This window comes from Bacillus rossius, chromosome 7 (assembly GCF_032445375.1).
Source record: "Bacillus rossius redtenbacheri isolate Brsri chromosome 7, Brsri_v3, whole genome shotgun sequence".
NCBI classification, from domain to species: domain Eukaryota; kingdom Metazoa; phylum Arthropoda; class Insecta; order Phasmatodea; family Bacillidae; genus Bacillus; species Bacillus rossius.
The window spans coordinates 66911480-66936012 of record NC_086335.1 but is presented as its reverse complement, the minus strand read 5'-3'; the positions used below and the strand labels follow the sequence as shown (position 1 = coordinate 66936012).

Genomic DNA, 24533 nt, shown 5'->3' with positions numbered 1-24533 from the left:
CTTCTTGAAGATGTCAATGTGATTCAGCCCTTCTCTTGTCACTGATTTACTGTTGGTGTAAAACCTTCTAGAGCATGTGACACGGTCTCTGGTTCAATGCAAAGTAGTAGAAAACAATTGCATGTAAATATTTTGATTTTAACATGTTTTCAAATGCATTCATGAAAGTTTCCTGTATCTATCTATGGTGTCTTTTCCGGTTCATACATTGCAGTAGCTGAGGCATCACATACTTGATGCACTAATTTAGTTAATATAGTCGGTAGCTGAGATTTTATGCACATGGCTAAGTTCTTTAAGTCATAGAGTAAGATTTCTGATGCATCATTGAATGCATTAAAAACTTTATCACAGCACTGATTTATGTCATGGCCTGCCAAATCCCAAGCAAATCACAGAATTGACGGTTGAAAACCCACGTGTTTGTATTTGAATCTTAGATCTGAGTCACATTCAGACGACCCCCAATACGAAGCTAGAGATAAAAGTTAGGTTTAAAAAAATAAAGTCCATAACACAAAACAATATCAGTAAGATTGGTCGATATGTTTTATTACCTCGACAGGTTTTTCCATCAATATTAACTCTGAATCCTTGTGGACACTTGCAGAAGAAGGAACCTGCGGTGTTGACACATTCGTGTTCACAACCACCATTCTCTACGCTGCATTCGTTTATATCTGAAAAACAAAAAAAAAATCAGTTTGTCAGGCAATTTAATTTCCAGATACCAAGAATCAATATGTTTGTCAGACAATCAGCGCACACTTGTATAATATCCATCTTACTTTAAATATGTAGTCATAGACGATCATTAGGTAGGTATATTTATTGGCTATCTGCTTGTCTTCAGAACATTATGGATCACTATAAACGACATACGTAATGGCTCAGCTGCACACTAGTAACAAACTATAGACAAAATTTACCTCCACAATTTTCTTCAAAGACACTCGCCTTGCACCGATAATTTCCATCATTGACTAGTAAGGTAAAGAAAAAGTTCATAAGATTCGAAGTAAAAATCTGTTCCCAAAACTGAAATACTTATTTGCCAATATAACAGCCAAAAAATGTGTTATTGTGGAGACAGTTGGCACATTGTTGAGGATATAAAAACTCACTTCACTCTGTATTTCGGAGTTTCAATACAATAGATGTTTCATCTGTCATTGTAATATGTTCTATATTAAATAATTACCATAAGTTTATTTTTTTACCGAAAGTGTGTGTTTATTGTGGAACCATTTGGAAACAAATGTTCGTGGTATCGCATACATAAGCAGATTTTTGACAGGTCTAATGACAAATCATAAGTCAACAACGGCCCCGTGTCCAGAAGAAAGAATCGCTCTATGTCTTATCCAACCGGCTTGTGTTTGGTGCGGACGACTCACCGTGACAGGTGGTGTTCTGCGCCTGGAAGCCCCTGTAGCAGGAGCACAGGACCGACTGCCCCGGCCGCTGGCACACGTGGTCGCACTCGGCGCAGTGCATGCTGGCGTCCAGCACGTCCAGCTCCTCGTCCGAGGGCACGCACCGCGGTGCTTCCCCGAGCCAGGCGCGCAGCGAGCACCACAGCCTGTAGGCGGCAGCGTGCTCCAGGCGATACCCCGGCCTGCACTCGTAGCGCGCCACGAGCGTTCCGTCGGCGCCTTCCCCGCTCCTGCACCACACCACCCTGCACTGACCGCTCTGCCACTCTCACCACACCACCCTGCACTGACCACTCTGCCACTCTCACCACACCACCCTGCACTGACCACTCTGCCACTCTCTCACCACACCACCCTGCACTGACCGCTCTGCCAGTCTCACCACACCACCCTGCACTGACCACTCTGCCACTCTCTCACCACACCACCCTGCACTGACCGCTCTGCCAGTCTCACCACACCACCCTGCACTGACCACTCTGCCACTCTCTCACCACACCACCCTGCACTGACCACTCTGCCACTCTCACCACACCACCCTGCACTGACCACTCTGCCACTCTCACCACACCACCCTGCACTGACCACTCTGCCACTCTCACCACACCACCCTGCACTGACCACTCTGCCACTCTCACCACACCACCCTGCACTGACCACTCTGCCACTCTCTCACCACACCACCCTGCACTGACCACTCTGCCACTCTCACCACACCACCCTGCACTGACCACTCTGCCACTCTCTCACCACACCACCCTGCACTGACCACTCTGCCACTCTCACCACACCACCCTGCACTGACCGCTCTGCCACTCTCACCACACCACCCTGCACTGACCACTCTGCCACTCTCACCACACCACCCTGCACTGACCACTCTGCCACTCTCACCACACCACCCTGCACTGACCGCTCTGCCACTCTCACCACACCACCCTGCACTGACCACTCTGCCACTCTCACCACACCACCCTGCACTGACCACTCTGCCACTCTCACCACACCACCCTGCACTGACCGCTCTGACACTCTCACCACACCACCCTGCACTGACCACTCTGCCACTCTCTCACCACACCACCCTGCACTGACCACTCTGCCACTCTCACCACACCACCCTGCACTGACCGCTCTGCCACTCTCACCACACCACCCTGCACTGACCACTCTGCCACTCTCACCACACCACCCTGCACTGACCGCTCTGCCACTCTCTCACCACACCACCCTGCACTGACCACTCTGCCACTCTCACCACACCACCCTGCACTGACCACTCTGCCACTCTCACCACACCATCCTGCACTGACCACTCTGCCACTCTCACCACACCACCCTGCACTGACCGCTCTACCACTCTCACCACACCACCCTGCACTGACCACTCTGCCACTCTCACCACACCACCCTGCACTGACCACTCTGCCACTCTCACCACACCACCCTGCACTGACCACTCTGCCACTCTCTCACCACACCACCCTGCACTGACCACTCTGCCACTCTCACCACACCACCCTGCACTGACCGCTCTGCCACTCTCACCACACCACCCTGCACTGACCGCTCTGCCACTCTCACCACACCACCCTGCACTGACCACTCTGCCACTCTCACCACACCACCCTGCACTGACCACTCTGCCACTCTCACCACACCACCCTGCACTGACCGCTCTGCCACTCTCACCACACCACCCTGCACTGACCACTCTGCCACTCTCACCACACCACCCTGCACTGACCGCTCTGCCACTCTCACCACACCACCCTGCACTGACCACTCTGCCACTCTCACCACACCACCCTGCACTGACCGCTCTGCCACTCTCACCACACCACCCTGCACTGACCACTCTGCCACTCTCACCACACCACCCTGCACTGACCACTCTGCCACTCTCACCACACCACCCTGCACTGACCGCTCTGCCACTCTCACCACACCACCCTGCACTGACCACTCTGCCACTCTCACCACACCACCCTGCACTGACCGCTCTGCCACTCTCACCACACCACCCTGCACTGACCACTCTGCCACTCTCACCACACCACCCTGCACTGACCGCTCTGCCACTCTCTCACCACACCACCCTGCACTGACCGCTCTGCCACTCTCACCACACCACCCTGCACTGACCGCTCTGCCACTCTCACCACACCACCCTGCACTGACCACTCTGCCACTCTCACCACACCACCCTGCACTGACCACTCTGCCACTCTCACCACACCACCCTGCACTGACCGCTCTGCCACTCTCACCACACCACCCTGCACTGACCACTCTGCCACTCTCACCACACCACCCTGCACTGACCGCTCTGCCACTCTCACCACACCACCCTGCACTGACCGCTCTGCCACTCTCACCACACCACCCTGCACTGACCACTCTGCCACTCTCACCACACCACCCTGCACTGACCGCTCTGCCACTCTCACCACACCACCCTGCACTGACCGCTCTGCCACTCTCACCACACCACCCTGCACTGACCGCTCTGCCACTCTCACCACACCACCCTGCACTGACCACTCTGGCACTCTCACCACACCACCCTGCACTGACCACTCTGCCACTCTCACCACACCACCCTGCACTGACCGCTCTGGCACTCTCACCACACCACCCTGCACTGACCGCTCTGCCACTCTCACCACACCACCCTGCACTGACCGCTCTGCCACTCTCACCACACCACCCTGCACTGACCACTCTGCCACTCTCACCACACCACCCTGCACTGACCGCTCTGCAACTCTCACCACACCACCCTGCACTGACCGCTCTGCCACTCTCACCACACCACCCTGCACTGACCACTCTGCCACTCTCACCACACCACCCTGCACTGACCACTCTGCCACTCTCACCACACCACCCTGCACTGACCACTCTGCCACTCTCACCACACCACCCTGCACTGACCACTCTGCCACTCTCTCACCACACCACCCTGCACTGACCACTCTGCCACTCTCACCACACCACCCTGCACTGACCGCTCTGCCACTCTCTCACCACACCACCCTGCACTGACCACTCTGCCACTCTCACCACATCACCCTGCACTGACCACTCTGCCACTCTCACCACACCACCCTGCACTGACCGCTCTGCCACTCTCACCACACCACCCTGCACTGACCACTCTGCCACTCTCACCACACCACCCTGCACTGACCGCTCTGCCACTCTCACCACACCACCCTGCACTGACCACTCTGCCACTCTCACCACACCACCCTGCACTGACCGCTCTGCCACTCTCACCACACCACCCTGCACTGACCACTCTGCCACTCTCACCACACCACCCTGCACTGACCGCTCTGCCACTCTCACCACACCACCCTGCACTGACCACTCTGCCACTCTCACCACACCACCCTGCACTGACCGCTCTGCCACTCTCTCACCACACCACCCTGCACTGACCACTCTGCCACTCTCACCACACCACCCTGCACTGACCGCTCTGCCACTCTCTCACCACACCACCCTGCACTGACCACTCTGCCACTCTCACCACACCACCCTGCACTGACCGCTCTGCCACTCTCACCACACCACTCTGCACTGACCACTCTGCCACTCTCACCACACCACCCTGCACTGACCACTCTGCCACTCTCACCACACCACCCTGCACTGACCACTCTGCCACTCTCACCACACCACCTTGCACTGACCACTCTGCCACTCTCACCACACCACCCTGCACTGACCACTCTGCCACTCTCACCACATCACCCTGCACTGACCACTCTGCCACTCTCACCACACCACCCTGCACTGACCGCTCTGCCACTCTCACCACACCACCCTGCACTGACCACTCTGCCACTCTCTCACCACACCACCCTGCACTGACCACTCTGCCACTCTCTCACCACACCACCCTGCACTGACCACTCTGCCACTTTCACCACACCACCCTGCACTGACCACTCTGGCACTCTCACCACACCACCCTGCACTGACCGCTCTGCCACTCTCACCACACCACCCTGCACTGACCGCTCTGCCACTCTCACCACACCACCCTGCACTGACCACTCTGCCACTCTCACCACACCACCCTGCACTGACCACTCTGCAACTCTCACCACACCACCCTGCACTGACCGCTCTGCCACTCTCACCACACCACCCTGCACTGACCACTCTGCCACTCTCACCACACCACCCTGCACTGACCACTCTGCCACTCTCACCACACCACCCTGCACTGACCACTCTGCCACTCTCACCACACCACCCTGCACTGACCACTCTGCCACTCTCACCACACCACCCTGCACTGACCACTCTGCCACTCTCACCACACCACCCTGCACTGACCACTCTGCCACTCTCTCACCACACCACCCTGCACTGACCACTCTGCCACTCTCACCACACCACCCTGCACTGACCGCTCTGCCACTCTCTCACCACACCACCCTGCACTGACCACTCTGCCACTCTCACCACATCACCCTGCACTGACCACTCTGCCACTCTCACCACACCACCCTGCACTGACCGCTCTGCCACTCTCACCACACCACCCTGCACTGACCACTCTGCCACTCTCACCACACCACCCTGCACTGACCGCTCTGCCACTCTCACCACACCACCCTGCACTGACCACTCTGCCACTCTCACCACACCACCCTGCACTGACCGCTCTGCCACTCTCACCACACCACCCTGCACTGACCACTCTGCCACTCTCACCACACCACCCTGCACTGACCACTCTGCAACTCTCACCACAACACCCTGCACTGACCACTCTGCCACTCTCAAGTGGCATTCGTACTCTTGGCAGATCTGCGAGTTACTTCCCCTGGGTGTTTGAACGCCCTCTAAACGCCTGCCCCCTGGCGCTTCATGCAACAAACAGTGCCCCGTAGTTCATTTCCAACCCACCAGAGTGCTGCACTAGTCCCCTCCATAAGCCCAATGATTTAGCAGTCGCCTCGTGCGAGTCGATCTTTTCTTGTTACGGACACACCTCCGTAGGTCGCGCTGACATCGGCCAGTACCACCAATTTCGAGATGTCGAAGTCAGTATTTCTCGACCACCCCCTCGGAGATCTTCGTAACCTTTCGGTCCGGAAGCCGAAGTCTCCCCCATTTCTTTTGATTGACTTCGTCTTTTTAATTACGAGTCGCTGCCGCCTCGAAAGTACTGCGCGCCACGAGAGCAGACGGACCACACCGTATTGTCAACGAACCGTACATCAAAACTTCACTCCTGTCGTTGTTCAAATATGTAATCAGCGAGGCAAGGGATGTGGTCCCTACAAATTTTTAGTAATTAGTAATTAGTCAGTCTGCGTACCTCGTAGAAATAGTCATGCTTCGTTAATAATACTTAATAATATTTTCTAATCATTTTAAACTATGGACATGTCCGCGACAACCACGTGTTCGCGAGCTTCGCACCCTGGCTGATGCTAGAAGCCATCTCTCTGTAAGGTGAGTTTTTGACAAACTTTATCCCTCGACCATCATCGTTTTTAGTGGGAATTTTCTGCCTATTTTGCTAACTGTGAACCAGTTCTGAACATGTTTGATTCGGGCTTGTTCGCAGACAGGGTCCAAGGGCCGGATGCGGACCTAACTACACCATCCTCGAGTCCTTCCTCCAACAAACAGGACGACTATGTCGCCCTGACACCATGTTAACAGCTCAACTTCGGCCAGCGAACGTCAAACCTCCGAGTCCTCCAGATTTTTTTTTTTTTTTATGTATTCTGTATAAACATTAAATCACGAAGTTGAAAAGACCGTAACACCAGATATTTTTCTTTCGGGACTTTAATCGCTCTAAGCGCTCACACTGGGATTGTTAAAACTTAACCTGTTTATTGTTTTTGATTCTGTGTTAATTATTTCCAATGAAACTTAATGGTAATTTTCTAATTAGGGCCGGCCCATTCTTTAAATGATGTAATTTAATATATTTTATATAATTTTAATATATTTGTTAATCAATTTATCAAATTTTATAATTTTCGTGTGAAAGTTATTAAGAGTTAAATAGACTTAGAGGTATTTATATCTCGACAAAATCACGCCTTATTTTTCTTTCTGTTCAGCCTTTTGAAACTAAAAGATCCACCAGTTACACAAGTCATCAGGAGGGAGTGAAGTGCAACAGCTGGCAGTCGCACTAGGCCACCAGGATAACACAATATACAGTCTGCTGATCAGTCGAGACTCACCTGATGTACTTGACGTCGGCGTGGTTGACGGCGGGCGCCGGCAGGAACCGGCCGGTGATGCAGGACAAGTCTCCCTTCTCGGACCCCAGGAGCGGTCCGCTGACGTCGACCCTGTTGTGCCGGGAGAAGGCATCGCCCGACGTGTTGCTCCCGCCCGCGGCAAGCGGCGAGGAAGTCGTCGGAACCCCGGAGGCGAGACCCCTCCCGTCTGTGGTTGGTTCGGTCGAGCTGAGACCTCCGGCTTCGGGCCTACCAGCGTCCGCTCTGGGACCAATCTCAGGGCTGTCTGTTGTCGAAGCACTGCTCCAGCGGGGGACGATGCCGAGTGTCCTTTTCGGGTCACTGCCCGCGTCCTCGAAGGTAGTGTTCTTCTGGTCGCTGGTCGTTTCGTGGTGCTGCCTGTCCGAGGTGCTGACGTTAAAGTTCATCACTGCGTCTCTCGGTGCAGAGGGATCGAGTAATTCGTTGCCCATTGTCGCTCCAGAGACCGTGGATGACTTTTCGATGCTTCTTTCCAACATCGAATTATTTTTCGATGGTTCATTTCCAGGGGTTTTCTCGGCGATTCCCCCCGAGCCGTTAGACGTGCTATTCAAAACAAATCTGTTGTCAGAAGGCTCTGAACTAAAGGATTTCTCACTAATATTCTCACTAGGTAATTTCATGTCTGGTAACTTTTCAGATTTTTCCTTCTCTTTCTGCTTTTTCCTTTGTCTTTCTTTTCTCCTTTCTTTCATGTGTCTTTTCTTTTTTCGTCTCTGGGACCTCTGTTTATTGATCTGCCGCCTTTGAGCTTCGCATAGCTTAGTGTGTGCTTGGTCTTTTGCTGTTTCAGTACAGTTGCTGGCAAGTTTGATTCCATTTCGCCAGTTCTTGATCTTGGGCTTCTTAACTTTCTTCTTTTTGGATTTTCTTCGGATAACCTCACTTCCTCGAGCTTCACTGGTGTTAGATTTATACTGGAGTGGTTGAGGGTTGTTGATGTTTAAATCTTTGTGGCGAACTGAAATAATAAATATCCTACTGATATTACTGACGTTGGATTGACAAATGATCACTTTCAATGAATAGTTATTGGCCATGGACTCTAACTACACTCTTGCAACATTTTTTAATTTACACTCATACAAATGTGTGATGACTAAAGCAACTGGATCAAAGTATTTCTAAGAATGTGAAATGTGTATTGTAAACATGGAAGAAATTAAATGTAAGTCTTGAGTTTTTTTTCTTCCGAATTAAAAAGTTTATGATTAACCCTACTATTAAAAACTGACAAGTTTCTATTTGGAAAAGAGGAAGGGTTAATTGTTAGTCATGAAATATAACAAAATGAGATTTTTGCAATGATAAAAATTGTAATGAACTCCAGAACATCGACATAAATTGAAGATATGCATTATGTCGTATTTGATGATGTTCAAAATCTATATAGGTTAAAAAAAAAAGTATAAAATTGTTTTTGCTTGCCTCATATTTATTGTTACGTATAATTGTTATTTACTTTACTCAGTTTTACAGTTCAGTAATTTTACATTACATTCAAATTTATTTATTTAATATAAATTTATGAACCCAATTTAATAGAATAATAACTATGGTTTTTCTCTGAATAAAATTATATAAAAATCCACAAAGGACGTGTAAATTCGCACGTAAGCTACACTGGCTTACGCACCCATACGATCTTAATTTTTCACTCTTAAGCTAATAAAACGATGTAAACGTGAGTAGTAGAAGTTTACTAAAAAAACTAAAATATAGACACAAATTAGGTGTATACGATAGTTTATTAATTCTTACGTTTAGCCAATAGGAAATTATAACTTATATAAATAAAAATGTACACAAAATCAGTCTTTATGAAAAACGCACAACAAATTTCACATTTCCAGCTTTCCATGTTGGTTCCATATGATACATAAATTAATCTTTTCATATGTCTGTTATTTAACTACTTTCTGTTATTTAACTACTTAATATGATTTGTTCTTACATTGTTTTATAAAACGCATATTGATATAAAAATTCACCAATTATTTTATGAGAATTTTAATACCATAATTTATTTAGTTAAGAAATAATAACCAATATTTAAAACTATTTAAACTAATTTACTGCAGCGCTTCAGAAGTAACTACTGTTAAGAATTATTTTTTTATTTAAAAAAAATAGCAAAATGTCCGAAACGTTTATGGGGTAGGATACACTTAATTAACTACAAAAAGAAGTCCCTCGCGAAAAATCACGCTCCAACCAAGTCTGGTGGCGATTTGTCGTACTTCTGACAGTTCACTCGCGAAATACTTACACAGGACTAGGTTTTCTGGCTGGTCATTTCCTTGGCGGTTCGCGAAGTAGGAGGATTCTTTCACGGGTATTGAAGAGAGACTGATTTCCTCAGGATTTCTGGTTTCTGCTGGCGGGTAGTCCCAGCTGAAACCAATCAGTTAGGCCCATAACTGATGAAATTCACTGGTCAAGTTCATACCACCTTCAGCACAAATCAGCTGCCTTTGAAGTGAGCCTTGAAAACTACAGACGCGAGGGTGGCTTAATAACACGCAATGCATTATTAGTAGAGACCTGTATAATTCGCGATTTCAAATCCCTAAAGGATAGACTCCATTATCCTCTATGCACTGGTGCAAATTACATCTGCTGATTGGTTACCGACTCGTAACACCTGTTGACTGGAATGATCGTGATTCGCTAATTCTTCTGGTTAAGATTTTTTATTGGCCCAGAGTCCTTCAGATAAACTGTGGCCCAATCACAGAAGCAAAATAATGTCAAAAGTATTTGGACTCTATCCTATTGCGAAATTAATCCGCGAATTTACAGGTCTCTAATTATTAGTATCCTACTTGTTGTGGAGGAGGAGATTTGACAAGCATTTCGAAGACTCGCTTTTACTTAAATTTATGCTGTTTCTTACAAACATCCCTGCAGTTTTAACCTGGAATTAACGTTCATCTACTCTTCAGACTGCAAAAATTTTCATTTCTAACTCGAGACTAGACACTGAAACGGCGTAACTCTAAGGAAAAATATTAGCGACCTTTGCTTCGGGGTCAATAATCATTAGGAGTTCATCATCGCAGGTCGTATAGTAATATATTTCTACTGACGGACGTGTTGTAATGCCGCTTTACAAAGAAGGTCGGATGTATTTTTAAATTGTTGTTGATGTGAATTACTGTAAACAAAAAAACCTACAGAAAGGTGAGCTGCCAAATTTCTCATCAATCCAATAAAAAAAATACATAAATATATAAGTAAATGAGCAATCAATCTAAGGCCGATGAAATTATTCACATTTATTTCAAGTCTAACATAAAGGGTTAATTGGACTTTCGAAAATTTAAGGTCTCATACGATCGTATGTGGGACATCGTCCCAAATTTACGAGGTAACTAGCCACACAAACTACTCTGAAGGTCGCATCGCCACGGTGATCAGCCGTGCATTATTAATTACGTTTGTGTCACAAGACAATTATTTTACTAAAATATCAAAGGCAAGTTAAAAAAACATAATATGAGACAGATTAACAAATAAACACACTAAAAATCGTTTTAAAATAACACAATTCCTTTCAGACATTTTTTGAGGTTATAATATTATTCGTTTGTACATCGAAAGTTAAATCTTGGAAATATTTCGACGGACGCGGACGCACGGAAAAATTTCGGGCCATCTGATTGGCTGTGTGCCACGTGACTGACGGGCGGACGGATGAGACGGAATCATTGAGAGTCCAGCTTCAACTGTTCATTGGCTGCCGCAACCACGCGGAGAGAATCAGGCGACGCGTCACAGCCACTCCAGTCGGTTCCGGAGAGACTGCCGAGGGTATAAAAGCGGCGACGCCGGCCTCCACCTGCAGTGCAGTGAAGTGCGAGTCCAACGAGGACGAGAGACCCCCTCTGAGAGTGGCGCGACGGGTCCGTGCGAGTGCGACTGAGTGGCGCGAGGCTGTGTGAGTGGACAGGTGCGAGGTGAGGGAACCAGTGTCGAGCCTAGCTCCAGTGAGGACTGGACAGATCAGGGGCTCAACAACTGAATTTCCAAAAAGGGGGGGGGAATATACCTTTTTATAAATAATCATCGATCCCCCCTTTTTAAAGCGGGGGGGGGGGGGGGGATTTGTATTTCAAGTTGGAAAATGGTTCTATTTACGCAGTTTTATTATCTAAAAATTGATTACACAGCACTTTCTTTGCGCCCGTTTGCCCCCACTACAAGGTTTCAGAAGGGGGGGGGGGGGGAATACCCTTGCCCCTTATCCCTGTTGTTGCGCCCCTGAGACAGATACATAGTGATTTGTGAACAGACATTTACTTAGTAATACAAATATTAATAGGAAATAAAACTGTAAAAAAAATTAATTGTGCTATCCTTACGAAACCAGTTTTTCCCCACTCGTAACTGAATTCCATTTCGTAAGGTCTTCCTCTAATCTCCATGCAACGAGGATGAAGCTCGTCCCCACCTGAAGGGAGGGCGGACAGTGCCTCGCCAGCTGAGGCCCGGCTGAGCGCTGCGCCCGATGACGGGCAGGTGGTGCTCCTGCTGGTACTGCTGAGCGCTGAGCAGTCTCACCGCCGAGTGCCTGAGCCCTGGGACTCCTGCACCTGCGGACAACACGCCTCCAGCTTCTTCACGTCGCACATGCATACGTAGAGGCACAGGCGCCCAGGAATGGCTTATTGGTAGAGACCGAAAAAATTCGCGTATTCATTTCGCGATAGGCCAATACACAAATAGTTATACCTCAGTGCTGCCTCTGCCATTGGCTCACAACTCACCTGGATGACTCTGGGCCAATGAGAAACGCCCGACCAAAGCTTTATCGAATCACAGGATGCTACTCTGGGACGTCTCACAATACAGCAGCCAATGAGTGGGTGACATTTGACCGAGTGTACGTAGAACTATGTTGTTCATCCTGCAGGTCATTGAACCCGCGAACTTTTCCGGTCTCTACTTGTTGCTTAGAGGCCAGGACCATTTCACGGATTAATTTTACGATGGGCTAGACTTCAAGAATTTCACAGAGAAAATATTATCTTCGTAAGTCGGTCATTGTTGACTTCAGACAGACCATTCCAAAAGTTTAAGACCACAAATTGCTTCTTAAAGGAAATGAAATTTTTAAAACAAATCTTTTTCAATGGCTTTTGGTGCCTGGTTAGCATATTTTATAAAAAGTTAAAATAAAGGTGACAGTAATATTTTCTTTTGGACTGCTGTTCATTTACTTTAATTACTGATTTCAATTTTATTTTCAAAATAAATCGTCATCTTCTTGAGAGAAGGTTTTTTTTTTAAAATTTTTTAGTAGATACGGGTTCGTCTGAATATTAAAAAAAAAGCAGACTCCAATTAAAAAAAAACATGGGTGCGCGTTTTTATGTACGCGCTATAGATGTTAATTACATGGCGTAATAAAAAAAACTAACTTCTAATTTTTAATTCAAATAATTAATAGAAATAAAACAATAAAATGACTGGAGTGATATCGTATACACGGTTAGTAAAGTAAAAATTCAATCAAATTTTTTTTTAAAGAAATTAAATAAATTACTCAGCATTCAATATTCGTATGAACCCATGCATAAAGAATTATTTTATTCAGTAAAATAAAGGAGATATTTCCTTTGCAGCAGCTAACAGCCATCTGGGCGTGGGCGCTACGGACTCGATCTGAGAAGCGACCCGGGGCGTGGAGTAGCGTCGACACACGCACCTTCGCTCCGGTACGACGTCCGCCCCCGCGGCGGTGAAGTGCTCTACCCGACATGCCCTCTCCCTCTCTCTCTCTCTCCCTCTCTCTCACTCTCTCGGACCCTTCTCTCGCGAGACGCGGCCATAAACCCGCCGGCTGTTTGTTTGCCGCGGCCCGGCGCGCGCGAGTGACGAAGCCCTGCCTGCGGTACAGTCCGCTGCTGCCGACCGGCGAAGGCTTCATTTCACAGACGAGAGAGACAAACGCCCGATCGTGCATCTTCGGTTTTTTTTTTTTTTGTTCATTGTAAAAGGTTAGGTTAGCTACATTATAAATACTTTAAAACATCGTGGACGGTTGATTTGGTTAGGATGGCTACATTAAAGATACTGTGAAATCATGTAAACGGTTTCCTAGCCCTCGATAGCTACATATTAAAAAAGATTATTTGCTAAGCATCCATAAAATGATTTTACAGTATTTTTTAATACTTACCTAATAAAACCATCCATCCACAATGTTTTAAAGTATTTATAATGTAGCTAACCTATCCTAATCGACCGCAAAATTTATTGCCACACCGGTTTATACAATGAGATAGAACTGGAAAAAAGAATTGGTTGTCTGTAAAGTCGGTTTACGGACGAAAGTTTAACGTGACAACGTCATAACAAAACATTGATGACACGATTGCATATTTTTATGAATAAAATTGAATCATTTTTATTGAATTATCACTATTTTGTATGGATACAAAGAAGGAGTGAAATAAAATCTAGAATTTAATTGATAAAATTACTTTTATTTGCATTCATTATTTCAAATATGTTTATTACTTTAACGAAGAGATTATTTTAACTATAACTTTCATACATGTTTGCTATTTAACTTCTTCCAATCTGTGTTATTCTGTTAAGGATAGGACGATGATAGGAAAAAGTTGGAAACGAATAGGAGTGTTTCAAGTTTAATGTGCCTCGAAAAAATTTCAAATCGATGGTTGTTCCAATCGAGTGGAAGAGAGATAGATGCGGCGCAAGCGAACAATGAGCGTAACGGGACAATGCGCGTGACGGGACACTTTTTTCGTGCGTGCAGCCGGCGTTCCTCGATTTATTAGACGTTGTCACGTCAAAAGCGAGCATGAACTTGGGGGAACTCCGGGTGTGGCTCTCTCGTCTGTGAGATGAAGGCTTCCCGTCTGTTGCGGCGGCCTAGCGGCGCCTAGTGACGGAAAAGACGCACAAGTGCGCCCCTCACCGATGCCCCGGGCGCTAAGAGCGCGCCGACGAGAATAGCGCGGCGAGTCATGCTCGCACTTTCTCCTCCGGGTCGTTGCTCGGGGGAGGGGCCGTGCTAGTCGCGGGGGCTGATGACCCCGTCCTAGCCCCCCGCCCCCTCATTCCCGTTACTTCACGTGCCGGCATTTCATAAACCACGGCATGCGCAGTGTTATCACTAGGGACCTGTGAAATTCGCGGATTCATTTAGCGATAGGATAGAGTCCAAATATACTTTTGACATTATTTTGCTTCAGTGATTGGGCCACAGTTTATCTGAAGGACTCTGGGCCAATGAAAAATCTTTAACAGAAGAATTAGCGAAACACGATCATTCCAGTCAACAGGTGTTACGAGTCGGTGACCAATCAGCAGATGTAATTTGCACGAGTGCGTAGAGGATCATTGAGTCTATATCCTTTAGGGATTTGAAATCGCGGATTTTTCCGGTCTCTAGTTATCACTAGGGACCGGAAAAATTCGCGTTTTCAATGACCTCTAGGATAGACTCCATGATCCTCTATGTACTTGTGTGCGGATTACACCTGCTGATGGGCTACTGACTCGTGACACGTGTTAACTGGGAAGCTTGTGATTCGGTACTTCTTCTGTCGAACGTTTTTCATTGGTCCAGAGTCCTTCAGATAAACTGTGGTCCAATCACTGAAGCAGCAAGAAAGGCAAATGTATTTGGATTCTATCTTATCGCGAAATGAACCTGCGAATTATTCAGGTCTCTAGTTATCACGCATGCGCGAGGGAAAAAAAAGTTATACTTACTTGGCGTAGTAAACAAACTAAATTTAATTTTACACGCAAATAATTAATTTAAATAAAATAACAAAAGGACCGGAGTTAATTATAAATACAATCAAATTAGAATTATCAAGTAAATACCCAGTATTCAATATTAATATAAGCACGTGTGGATAAAAAAATATATTTTTTAAATTTATTTATTTATTTATCGTCTTTATTGGTGGCGAAGTTAAGGCGTTACGCCTTTTCTTACACTTAACCACTTTTCTGCAATTTACATCAAATAGTATAATATTAAAAATTAAGCATGATATAAGCATATGTTGACTAAATACTAAGAGGACAAATTAAAATTTTAACTTAATGTTTAAATATTAACTATTACAAAAGATTCAACCATAACTAATTTAAAGGAATTAAAAATAAAGCATAGACATACATAAAAAGGAAAGTGGTTTTGTAAATTTACTAAAAATAATCAAGATATATTTTAATTGATAATTGAAATCAATAAACATGCTGAATGCTTATTTTAATTTTATTATTTTAGTTATTTATTTAATAATTGATGATTTATAATTGTAGGTTTTCCAAAAAAAATATTATAATATTGCGTTGGGAAGGAGGAAAGAGGGCGAGCAGCCAGCTAAACACACCAACTAGACGCGCCCGATATGAATACTGATAGAGATATCTAATGCGCTGTTATCACCAGTGGTGTACGCAAAGTATGCTTAACGACCCAATACATTTTTACATGTTTATTTTTAATCCATTGATAAACTAATTCTATACTTTCTACATGTTTCTAAAACACAAATAAGTTGATCGTTTAGTAGATAAAATAGTAAGTACGTTCAATTTTCAAATTAACTATGGTGAGGTCAGTTAAGAATAAAATTTATAAATAATAATATTTTACAGACGTTGTTGCCGAATAGTTTGCTGTGTGGTCTAAGCCACGTAGTTTATGATCTCTCTCGCTGACGTGAAGCTGTCAGCGAAGGAAGTTGCGCGCGCAGCCAGCGACGCTAGAAGACGCGCTGCATTCGCGAGCGGGAGTCCACAAGACCACATCCTGGCGGCCTGCCATGTCTCCACGGCACCAGAGCCAGTCCCACAGCTATTCGCGTGTTTTACTGCGGTTTAAATGCACCAAGCGGTCCAGTTGGGACCTGTTTCAATACGAAGTGTCCATAAATTAATGTCCCACTTCCAATTATAAATTATAACAATTTAGAATGTTTACAACAACTTATACATCAAATTGAAGGTAAACTAACATAGTTTTTTTTTTACAAATGTTCAATATGTGCGCCTTTTTATACGGCACACATCAAACCTAAAGTCAAATTGTTCCCAAACTTTGGTTCACACGTCCGGATAAATGTAAGCAATGGCCTCTTTAATTCTGTGTCTCAATCTGGGAAACCATTAGGTAGCGGCTAGCGGCGGAACGTAGAAGCTATCTTTTATAAAGTCCCATGTCAGCGTTATGTCAGGGGAACGTAGAGGCCAGCGAAAAAAAGTTCTGTCGTCTCGGCCATTTAATTGTGACCTTGAACCAACACACTACAACGTTAGGAGTTGATACTATCAAAATCAAAATTTATAACTGGAACATTCTTCTGTGCGCATTCTTTAGTAGACACACTGCATAGACCTGACATTTCCGGCATCGCGCTTGTAACTTCTAAAAATAACTCGTTAAAAACATAATGAAGATTTTCACAAATGTGAAGAAGGATTAGTTCTACACGTAATTTCTATAATGCAAAAAAAAACATGCTATCAAATGCTTATTTTTCTTTGGCACTACTTAAACAAAATGTTTTTGACCCAATTTTACCAAAATTTTGGTTATTAAAAAATGTTTGTCATAACAACCCATTGGTTGTTACTAAAGAAGAGGTTTTATGATATAGATTTTATACCTGAATATATTCTGCAATTCTGTCACCTGCATTTGTATCCTGACTTTAAGTATTATAGTTGTTTTAACGTTAGATTTATTTTATTTGAACATTAACATTTTTTCTTTAAAGGTTTTTGAGAACGAAATAAAATTTTGTGGGGTGAAATTACAACGCGCAAATTAATGATTTTTTGTGGGTTTAGTGACTCATTATTTTTAGTTCATAGTTCAATCGCGAGATAATTATTGTTATCATGACTCTCAGCCACATCTGTTTTAAATTTTAATCATTTCGATTACATTTATAAGTGGTCGTAAGCAATGACAGATAAGGAATTGTATAAATATGTTCATTACTTGTTTACTCTTGAGCTTCTTGGTGTAGAATTTTTTTAAAATGAATATTCAAAGTTTTTTCCGGGCCTACAAGCATTTTTGACATCTCAAATTTAAGTGGCACATCATAAGATCATATATTAGTAAGTCATATTAATTCAAACTAATAATTTTACGATTTAATAGTTATTTACGCACAGTAAATTAAGCCTGTGACGAAGTTAAATTGCCATTGGACATCGGTAAAGAAATAAAAAAATTTTTTTTTTAAATCTTTTTATTTTGGTTTGTTCAAAGTAGCAAACCGTGTTCTGAGTTCAAGGAACTACTGTTTAGTCTGCCACGCTTGTCGGTCATCTGTGCCGTTCGGAGCTATCTACCCGGCTGTCTCCTACTTACTAGTCATAAATATTCCAGCCACTTTCAAGACGACTGAAACAGAGGCGTAGGACATTAGCTCTAGACTAAACTCTTGTAAAAAAAATTAATCGATATAGTCTCTCCTCGAGAGTCGCCCTTAACGACCCCTCGCCTCTCGCCCATCACACGCGAACCAGATCCAGCTAGTATTAATGTGGCTCAGCAAGAAACAAAAAGCTCGTTTTCAGCCGTACGAACTGCTCGAAGGTGTTATGGATATCCCGACTCGTATCTCCGTTAAATCAATGCCACAAATTTTTTTTTCTTCATGTCAAGAGTAGTTACTGTTGTAATAAAAACTAAGCTTGTGTTTACAGGGTAGAGTATTGAAACCCGAAACAAGTACATTTATGTCTACGTGTATAATTTTTATCCGAGCGAATTTTAACCTATTTTTCTTTAAAATTGTTAATAATGTTCGCAGGCTTTCACGGCCATTGTCTGAAGTATCTCGGCTTCTGGGTTGTAGCCGCGTCCTTGGCGAATAATCCACCGACGTTTCGGTCGACATTGCAGTCGCCATCACCAGTAGGTAACTGCTCCCTGATGATGGGCGACTGCAATGTCGACCGAAACGTCGGTGAATAATTATCCGCCGAGGACACGGCTACAGCCCAGAAGCAGCCAAGCTACTTTAAAGTTGTTGTCGGGTTGGTGTAAGGTAACTTACTGCATTGAACGTCAGGGAACTGCTCCGAGGGGAATGTGTTCACGGTGTAGTGTGAGGAGGGAGGGGGGGGGGACGAGAGAGACGCCGAGGTGACGTGTGCAGGATGGAGACCACGTGTGGACTCTCCCAGCCTGCGTCACTCGCAGTTCCGGCTACCCGCGCGCCACGACCAGCGAGACACATAACATTATTTCTATTAATTATTTACATTCAAATTAAAGTTAGTTTTTTTACTACCCCAAATACTTATTATAATAATGTAAACAGCATCGTAATAAAAAGAACTTGAGTTATTAGTAGAGACCGCAAAACTTCGCGAATTCATTTCGCGACAGGCTAAAATACAAATAGTTATACCTCAGAGCTGACTCTGCTATTGGCTCACAACTCACCTGGATGACTCTGGGCCAATGAGAAACACCCGACCAAAGCTTTATCGAATCACAGGCTGCTACGCTGGGACGTCTCACACGACAGCAATAAATGAGTGGGTGGCATTTGACCGAGTGTACGTAGAACTATGGAGTTCATCCTGCAGGTCATTGAACCCGCGAATTTTTCCGGTCCCTATTCATTGTTAATGACAAAACCCTTGTGTTCTAAACATGTCTCTTAAAACTGGAACGTAGCATTTTTAATCTCAGCAAAAAATTTACATCTATTCGCAGTAACAGTTTTTTTGCAAACAAAATTGATTTTTTTTAAATGATAAAATTAATGTTTTTTTTTTTTGCTGTAACCAAATAATTATAACTTCTAACGTGCGTACGTATGTATATACACGAATTTTATTTGCCAATTTTTTCCTCATAGTTAGCAAAAAAAAAAGTAATTTTTTCATGAAATAAAATTTTTTTAGTAAAATCTAGCCGTTGTTTTAAAAATCACAGAAAAAATATATTTTAAGATAAATATATATTGACTGCTGTAAAACTGTTGTTTTACTGAGGAGTTTATGCAATTGTTTTATTAAGGCTAGGGGCTCCCGAGTTCATTCAAGCGTGCAAACAAATAACACTAATGCATTTGTCAGTGTTTCACATCTCGTACGGCATTTCATTTCGGACGCAGATTTATCAACGCACGATAAAGTTACCTAGCAAAAATTTACGAGATTATATATTTATATTTTTCAAAAATATATATATACTCTTAGTTAAATGTTTAATGTTGGGAACAAAGCAAATAAAATGTTGTGTACACGATTAGTGATTGGGTGATAAGCGCGACGCTCGCTGGTGCTTCTAGCGCGGTGTCGCCTCTGGATTGGCGCGCAGTCTTCTCCCAGTGCACAGGACGGTAACGATGCCATTATATATGGCGTCGAAGATAAACAAGATAGTATGGAAAACACAACGACGTGTATCTTCATTGCTGTGCGCATATATATCTGCTGCATTGTCCAGGTTTTTTTTTGTCTGCCTGCATTTACTGTTATTGTTGAATCTGTCTAGTTCGTTGTTTGCTCCTCTGTGTTATGTTTTTTTTTCATGACTAAATTCCTTCCACTGAATTCTTAAGCTGTTTAATATTTAAGTTTGAACGTATTATATCTGTGCTGTCGTCATTGTGATGTCCATAATAGGCTATTTAGGTTCATGGTTGGGTTTATCTGTTCGACATAGCTGATTTGGGCTTGTTCTCTGTGGAATTATGTTTTTTTTTCTTTTAATTTGCGTTATTGAATTTTTTGTTCCCCATGACAAACAGTGCAACACGTATGTCCAAGATATTATACCAGATATAAATAGAGACGGAAAAAATTCGCGGATTGATTTAGCGATAAGCTAGAATCCAAACTCGTTTAAATTCACGCTGCTTTTGTGATTGGACCAAAATTTACCCGGAGGACTATAAGCCAATGAAAAACCCTCCACAAAAGAAGTATCGAATCACGAGTATCCCGGTTAACAAGTGTCATGAGTAAGTAGCCAATGAGTAGCTGTTATTTGTCCAAGCACCTATAGGATCGTGGAGTCTATCCTAGAGGTCAATGAAAACGCGAATTTTTCCAGTCCCTAGATATGATTGCCCTAAAGGACACCCAAACTTCGACACGACGTGTTGGCAGGTGTTGGTAGCGACAGGTTGACAGTGTAGCATGGCCTCTACGACCTCCGCCACTGGTTCTTTCTCCGGCAGACATCTGCGCCAGGCACCAGGGTTCTCTCGGCCGAGGAATGTGTTTGTCTCTTCCCGGAACAGGCATTATCCTCCCTTTGCTCGGCTTTCCAAACACCGGCAGCTGCAGTTTCACGACTTACGAACCTACACTGTAAAAAATATTATTAAACTTACATTACCAAATGTTAAGTAATTTTACATCTATGTCGCGGAGTTCCGAAAAAACTAGTACAGTAATTTTACACAAATGTTTATAAAATATATATATATTTCTACAGGTTTAGGTAAATAGAAACGAATGAACACCTGCTTTTACAATAATAAACGTTTTAAATTACACATTTGGATGAATTGATGATGTTAAATTAATGTTTGTCCTGTTTTTGTATGTATCTCTGTACTTACTCGTAGGTACACATATGCGTCATTGTAAAAGTGCAAAATATTTGTCAGAGTAAATTTAAAGCTACCAATAAACTGCAAAAAAATGTATTTAGCCAATTATACTGACAAAATCTCATTTAATTTGCATCAGTTTACGAAAGCGGTAATTCCATCGCACTGTTAACTATCCCTTAGTGTTTTGGAACAATCCGCATGGAGTGGCGTGAATAAGCGCCGTTATTCTGGATGCTTCGATCGTCGGTTTTGGCTTGGGATGACGCGACACGTCACAACCACTCCAGTACATTCCAGAAAGACTGCCAACTGATATAAAAGCGGCGACACCGGCGCGATGCGGAGTGACGGGACCGTGAGAGTGCGACTGAGTGGCGCGAGACTGTGTGTGTGGACAGGCGCGAGGAAAGGGGCGAACCACTGTCGAGCCTAGCTCCGGTGAGGACTGGACAGATACCTAGTGGTTTGTGAACAGACATTAAGTGTGGTGATTTAATTGTTAATGTAAATATTATGAGTAAATAAAACTGTATAAAAATTAATTAGGCTCTACTTAAAAAAAAAAAAACGTTTTCCTCACTCCTGACAATATTTTAAATGATGTTTCATTCAAGCATTCAGAATAATCAAATATTTAACAATTTAACTTTATTTTAATTTGTTATGTTTATTATGTGCGCGATTTAATACCGGAAAGAATTTCATGGGAACTGTTTACAAAAAACTTTTAACCATCGGAGGTACTGGGACAACACAGAGCATAAATTCCCGGGTAAGAATCCGATCCCAGCATTACTGCGAACACTATTTTTTTAAGCGATACAGTTGTTTTCGTGTAAAAGAAAAATTTTGGAAAATATCTGTCATTTTACTTATTTATATATTTATTTATTTATTTATCGTATTTATTGGTGACGAAGTTAAGGCGGTACGCCTTTTCTTACACTTAACCACTTTTCTGCAACTACATCAAATAGTGGAATATTAAAAATTAAGCATGATATAAGCAGATGTTGACTAAATATTAAGAGAACAAATCAAAATTTTAACTTAATGTTCAAATATTAACTATTTCAAAAGATTCAACCATAACTAATTTAAAGTAATTAAAAACTAAGGATAGACATTCATAAAAAGGAAAGTGATTGAACATCAAAAAAATAGTATCAAAAAAATAGGTGCTACTACATTAAAACCAGTCACTCGCACATTCACACACAGATTCAAGCAATAGAGTAGCGGCGAAGTGGTCATGGTAAGCAGTTGTTACAAAGATGTTTTTTTTTTTTTTCCAGCCTGTACTGTTCCATTTACGAAAATAATTACATTGTGTTGTCGCATACATGTTGTGTAGAATTTTAAAAAATGATGATGATAATAATGACGGTGTATTTTCGTGGGAGTGTCAGCTGTGGTCGGCGCCGCCAAGTGTGGGCGGGGCTTCTCTGGTTTTACTGCGCGCAGTTTCCTGTCCGCCTGCCCCCCCCTCTCCCCCTCGCAGCCCGCGCCAAAGAGACGAGGATCCACCGCGAGTTAACATCCGTGTTTATGGACCTGACCTCCAGTCTCGGCGGCCAGCCGCCATGTCCGGCCTGGAGGCGGACATGAGACGAGGCATCGAGCACGTCATTGGTCCTCGAACTGTGTATGCGCACCGCAACTACACCTCACCACAGAGCATTTTGTGACGCGACAACGTCTAATAAATCGATGAACGCCGGCTGCACGCACGAAAAAGTGTCCCGTTACGCACATTGTTCCGTTACGCTTTATCCCGTTACGCTCATTGTTCCTTTACGCTGTGTTCCGTTACGCTGTCGGCGAGTGCAGTAATAATAGGTTATGTTACAATTCACTAAAAAATTATGGTGATTCATATAATTCATGATAGATATTTGATTACAGTTTATTTACACGAAAACTTGTTCATAATTATATTTAAACTTTATAACTAAACGCCAGTTTTTAAAATTAATTACAAGTCATCTACACGTGAACTGTTTCGTCGACTGTTTATAAAGTGAAGTGAAAAGTTAATGTGGTTTTCATTGCTTATTACAACAACAATTTCGAAAATAAAGGTTAATTATTATTGTATTTTAAAAATCTGATTACTAGTATAATTTCAAATATTTATTCTTTTATTATTAAAATTAAAATGATTCAATTTTATTCATAAAAGTATGCAATCATTTCATCATTGTTTTGTTATGACATTGTCACGTTAAACTATCGTCCGTAAACCGACTTTACAGACAAATTTTTTTTTTTCTGTTTTTTCCCCCCCTTATTTCATACACAGTTTAATTCAAAGTTTTTTGTATTTTGGCTACGGTACAGTTTCGCATCGCAAACGCATTTAACTCAAACTCTATTTTAACAGTTTAACTTTAATTTTTTTTTTTTTTTACTTACATGTATCCAGTTTACATCAGAGCTTCATAATGTATGTCTTCAAAATAAAATAAAAAAATAATATTTTGTTAACTGTCCAGTTTCAAATCACAAATAAATTCGGATAGATTGTTTATTTTAAAACTTTGCATTTAAATACAAATGGATAGGTTACACAGAATAACTGCTTCTGGAGACAAGTGTTCCTGTGAAGTTTCATACATATTTTCAAAATCAAATATATTGTTACGGACTATATGTGGAGAGGACTGGTTTTTTTTTTTTTTAAAAAAGATAGCACAGTTAAGATTTAATACAGTTTGATTAATTACTAATAATTACATTACTAATAAAAATTATGCTTAAAATGTCTAATCACCAATCACTCGCACTTAAAATTTTTTATTCGCAAGTCACTCAATGTCTGCCAAGTTCCACAAATCGTACTCCTCTGGAGTTAGGCTCGACAGTGGTTCGCCCCTTACCTCACGCCAGTCCACACACAGTCTCGCACCACTCAGTCGCACTCTCTCGATACACGTTGCTCTATATCACGCCACTTTGGTTGGAGGATGGGGAGGGAGGGGTCTCTCTCACCATTATCGCCGATGTCGCACTTCCCTTCCCTTGCGGAACTCTCTGAAATCTCGGAACTCTCGCGGAACTGTTGTAGAACCCGAAGTCGCTGCTTAAGTACCTAGGGCGCCCTTCTCGAACCGACGAGAGCGGATGTGACGAGTCGCGTCATTCCGACCCGACCCGACGCCCGAAACATCAAGAAATGCGGTTCTCATTCACGCCACTCCGTGCGGATGCACGCGGAATTCCCAAGGCCTATC

General features: G+C 43.6%; 1 protein-coding gene across 2 annotated transcripts in view; it reads right to left on the bottom strand.

Moving 5' to 3' along the window:
- The window catches only part of LOC134534261 (uncharacterized), a 63634-nt gene that overhangs the window by 23657 nt on the left and 15444 nt on the right, over positions 1–24533 (bottom strand). For both annotated transcript variants that reach the window (XM_063372553.1, XM_063372554.1), the window contains exons 2-6: positions 12162–12303; positions 9978–10102; positions 7667–8669; positions 1398–1666; positions 558–680 (exon numbers count right to left, since the gene is read on the bottom strand). In XM_063372553.1, coding sequence (XP_063228623.1) covers positions 558–680; positions 1398–1666; positions 7667–8669; positions 9978–10102; positions 12162–12303 — 1662 coding nt within the window. The remainder of the gene's footprint in view (positions 1–557; positions 681–1397; positions 1667–7666; positions 8670–9977; positions 10103–12161; positions 12304–24533) is intronic.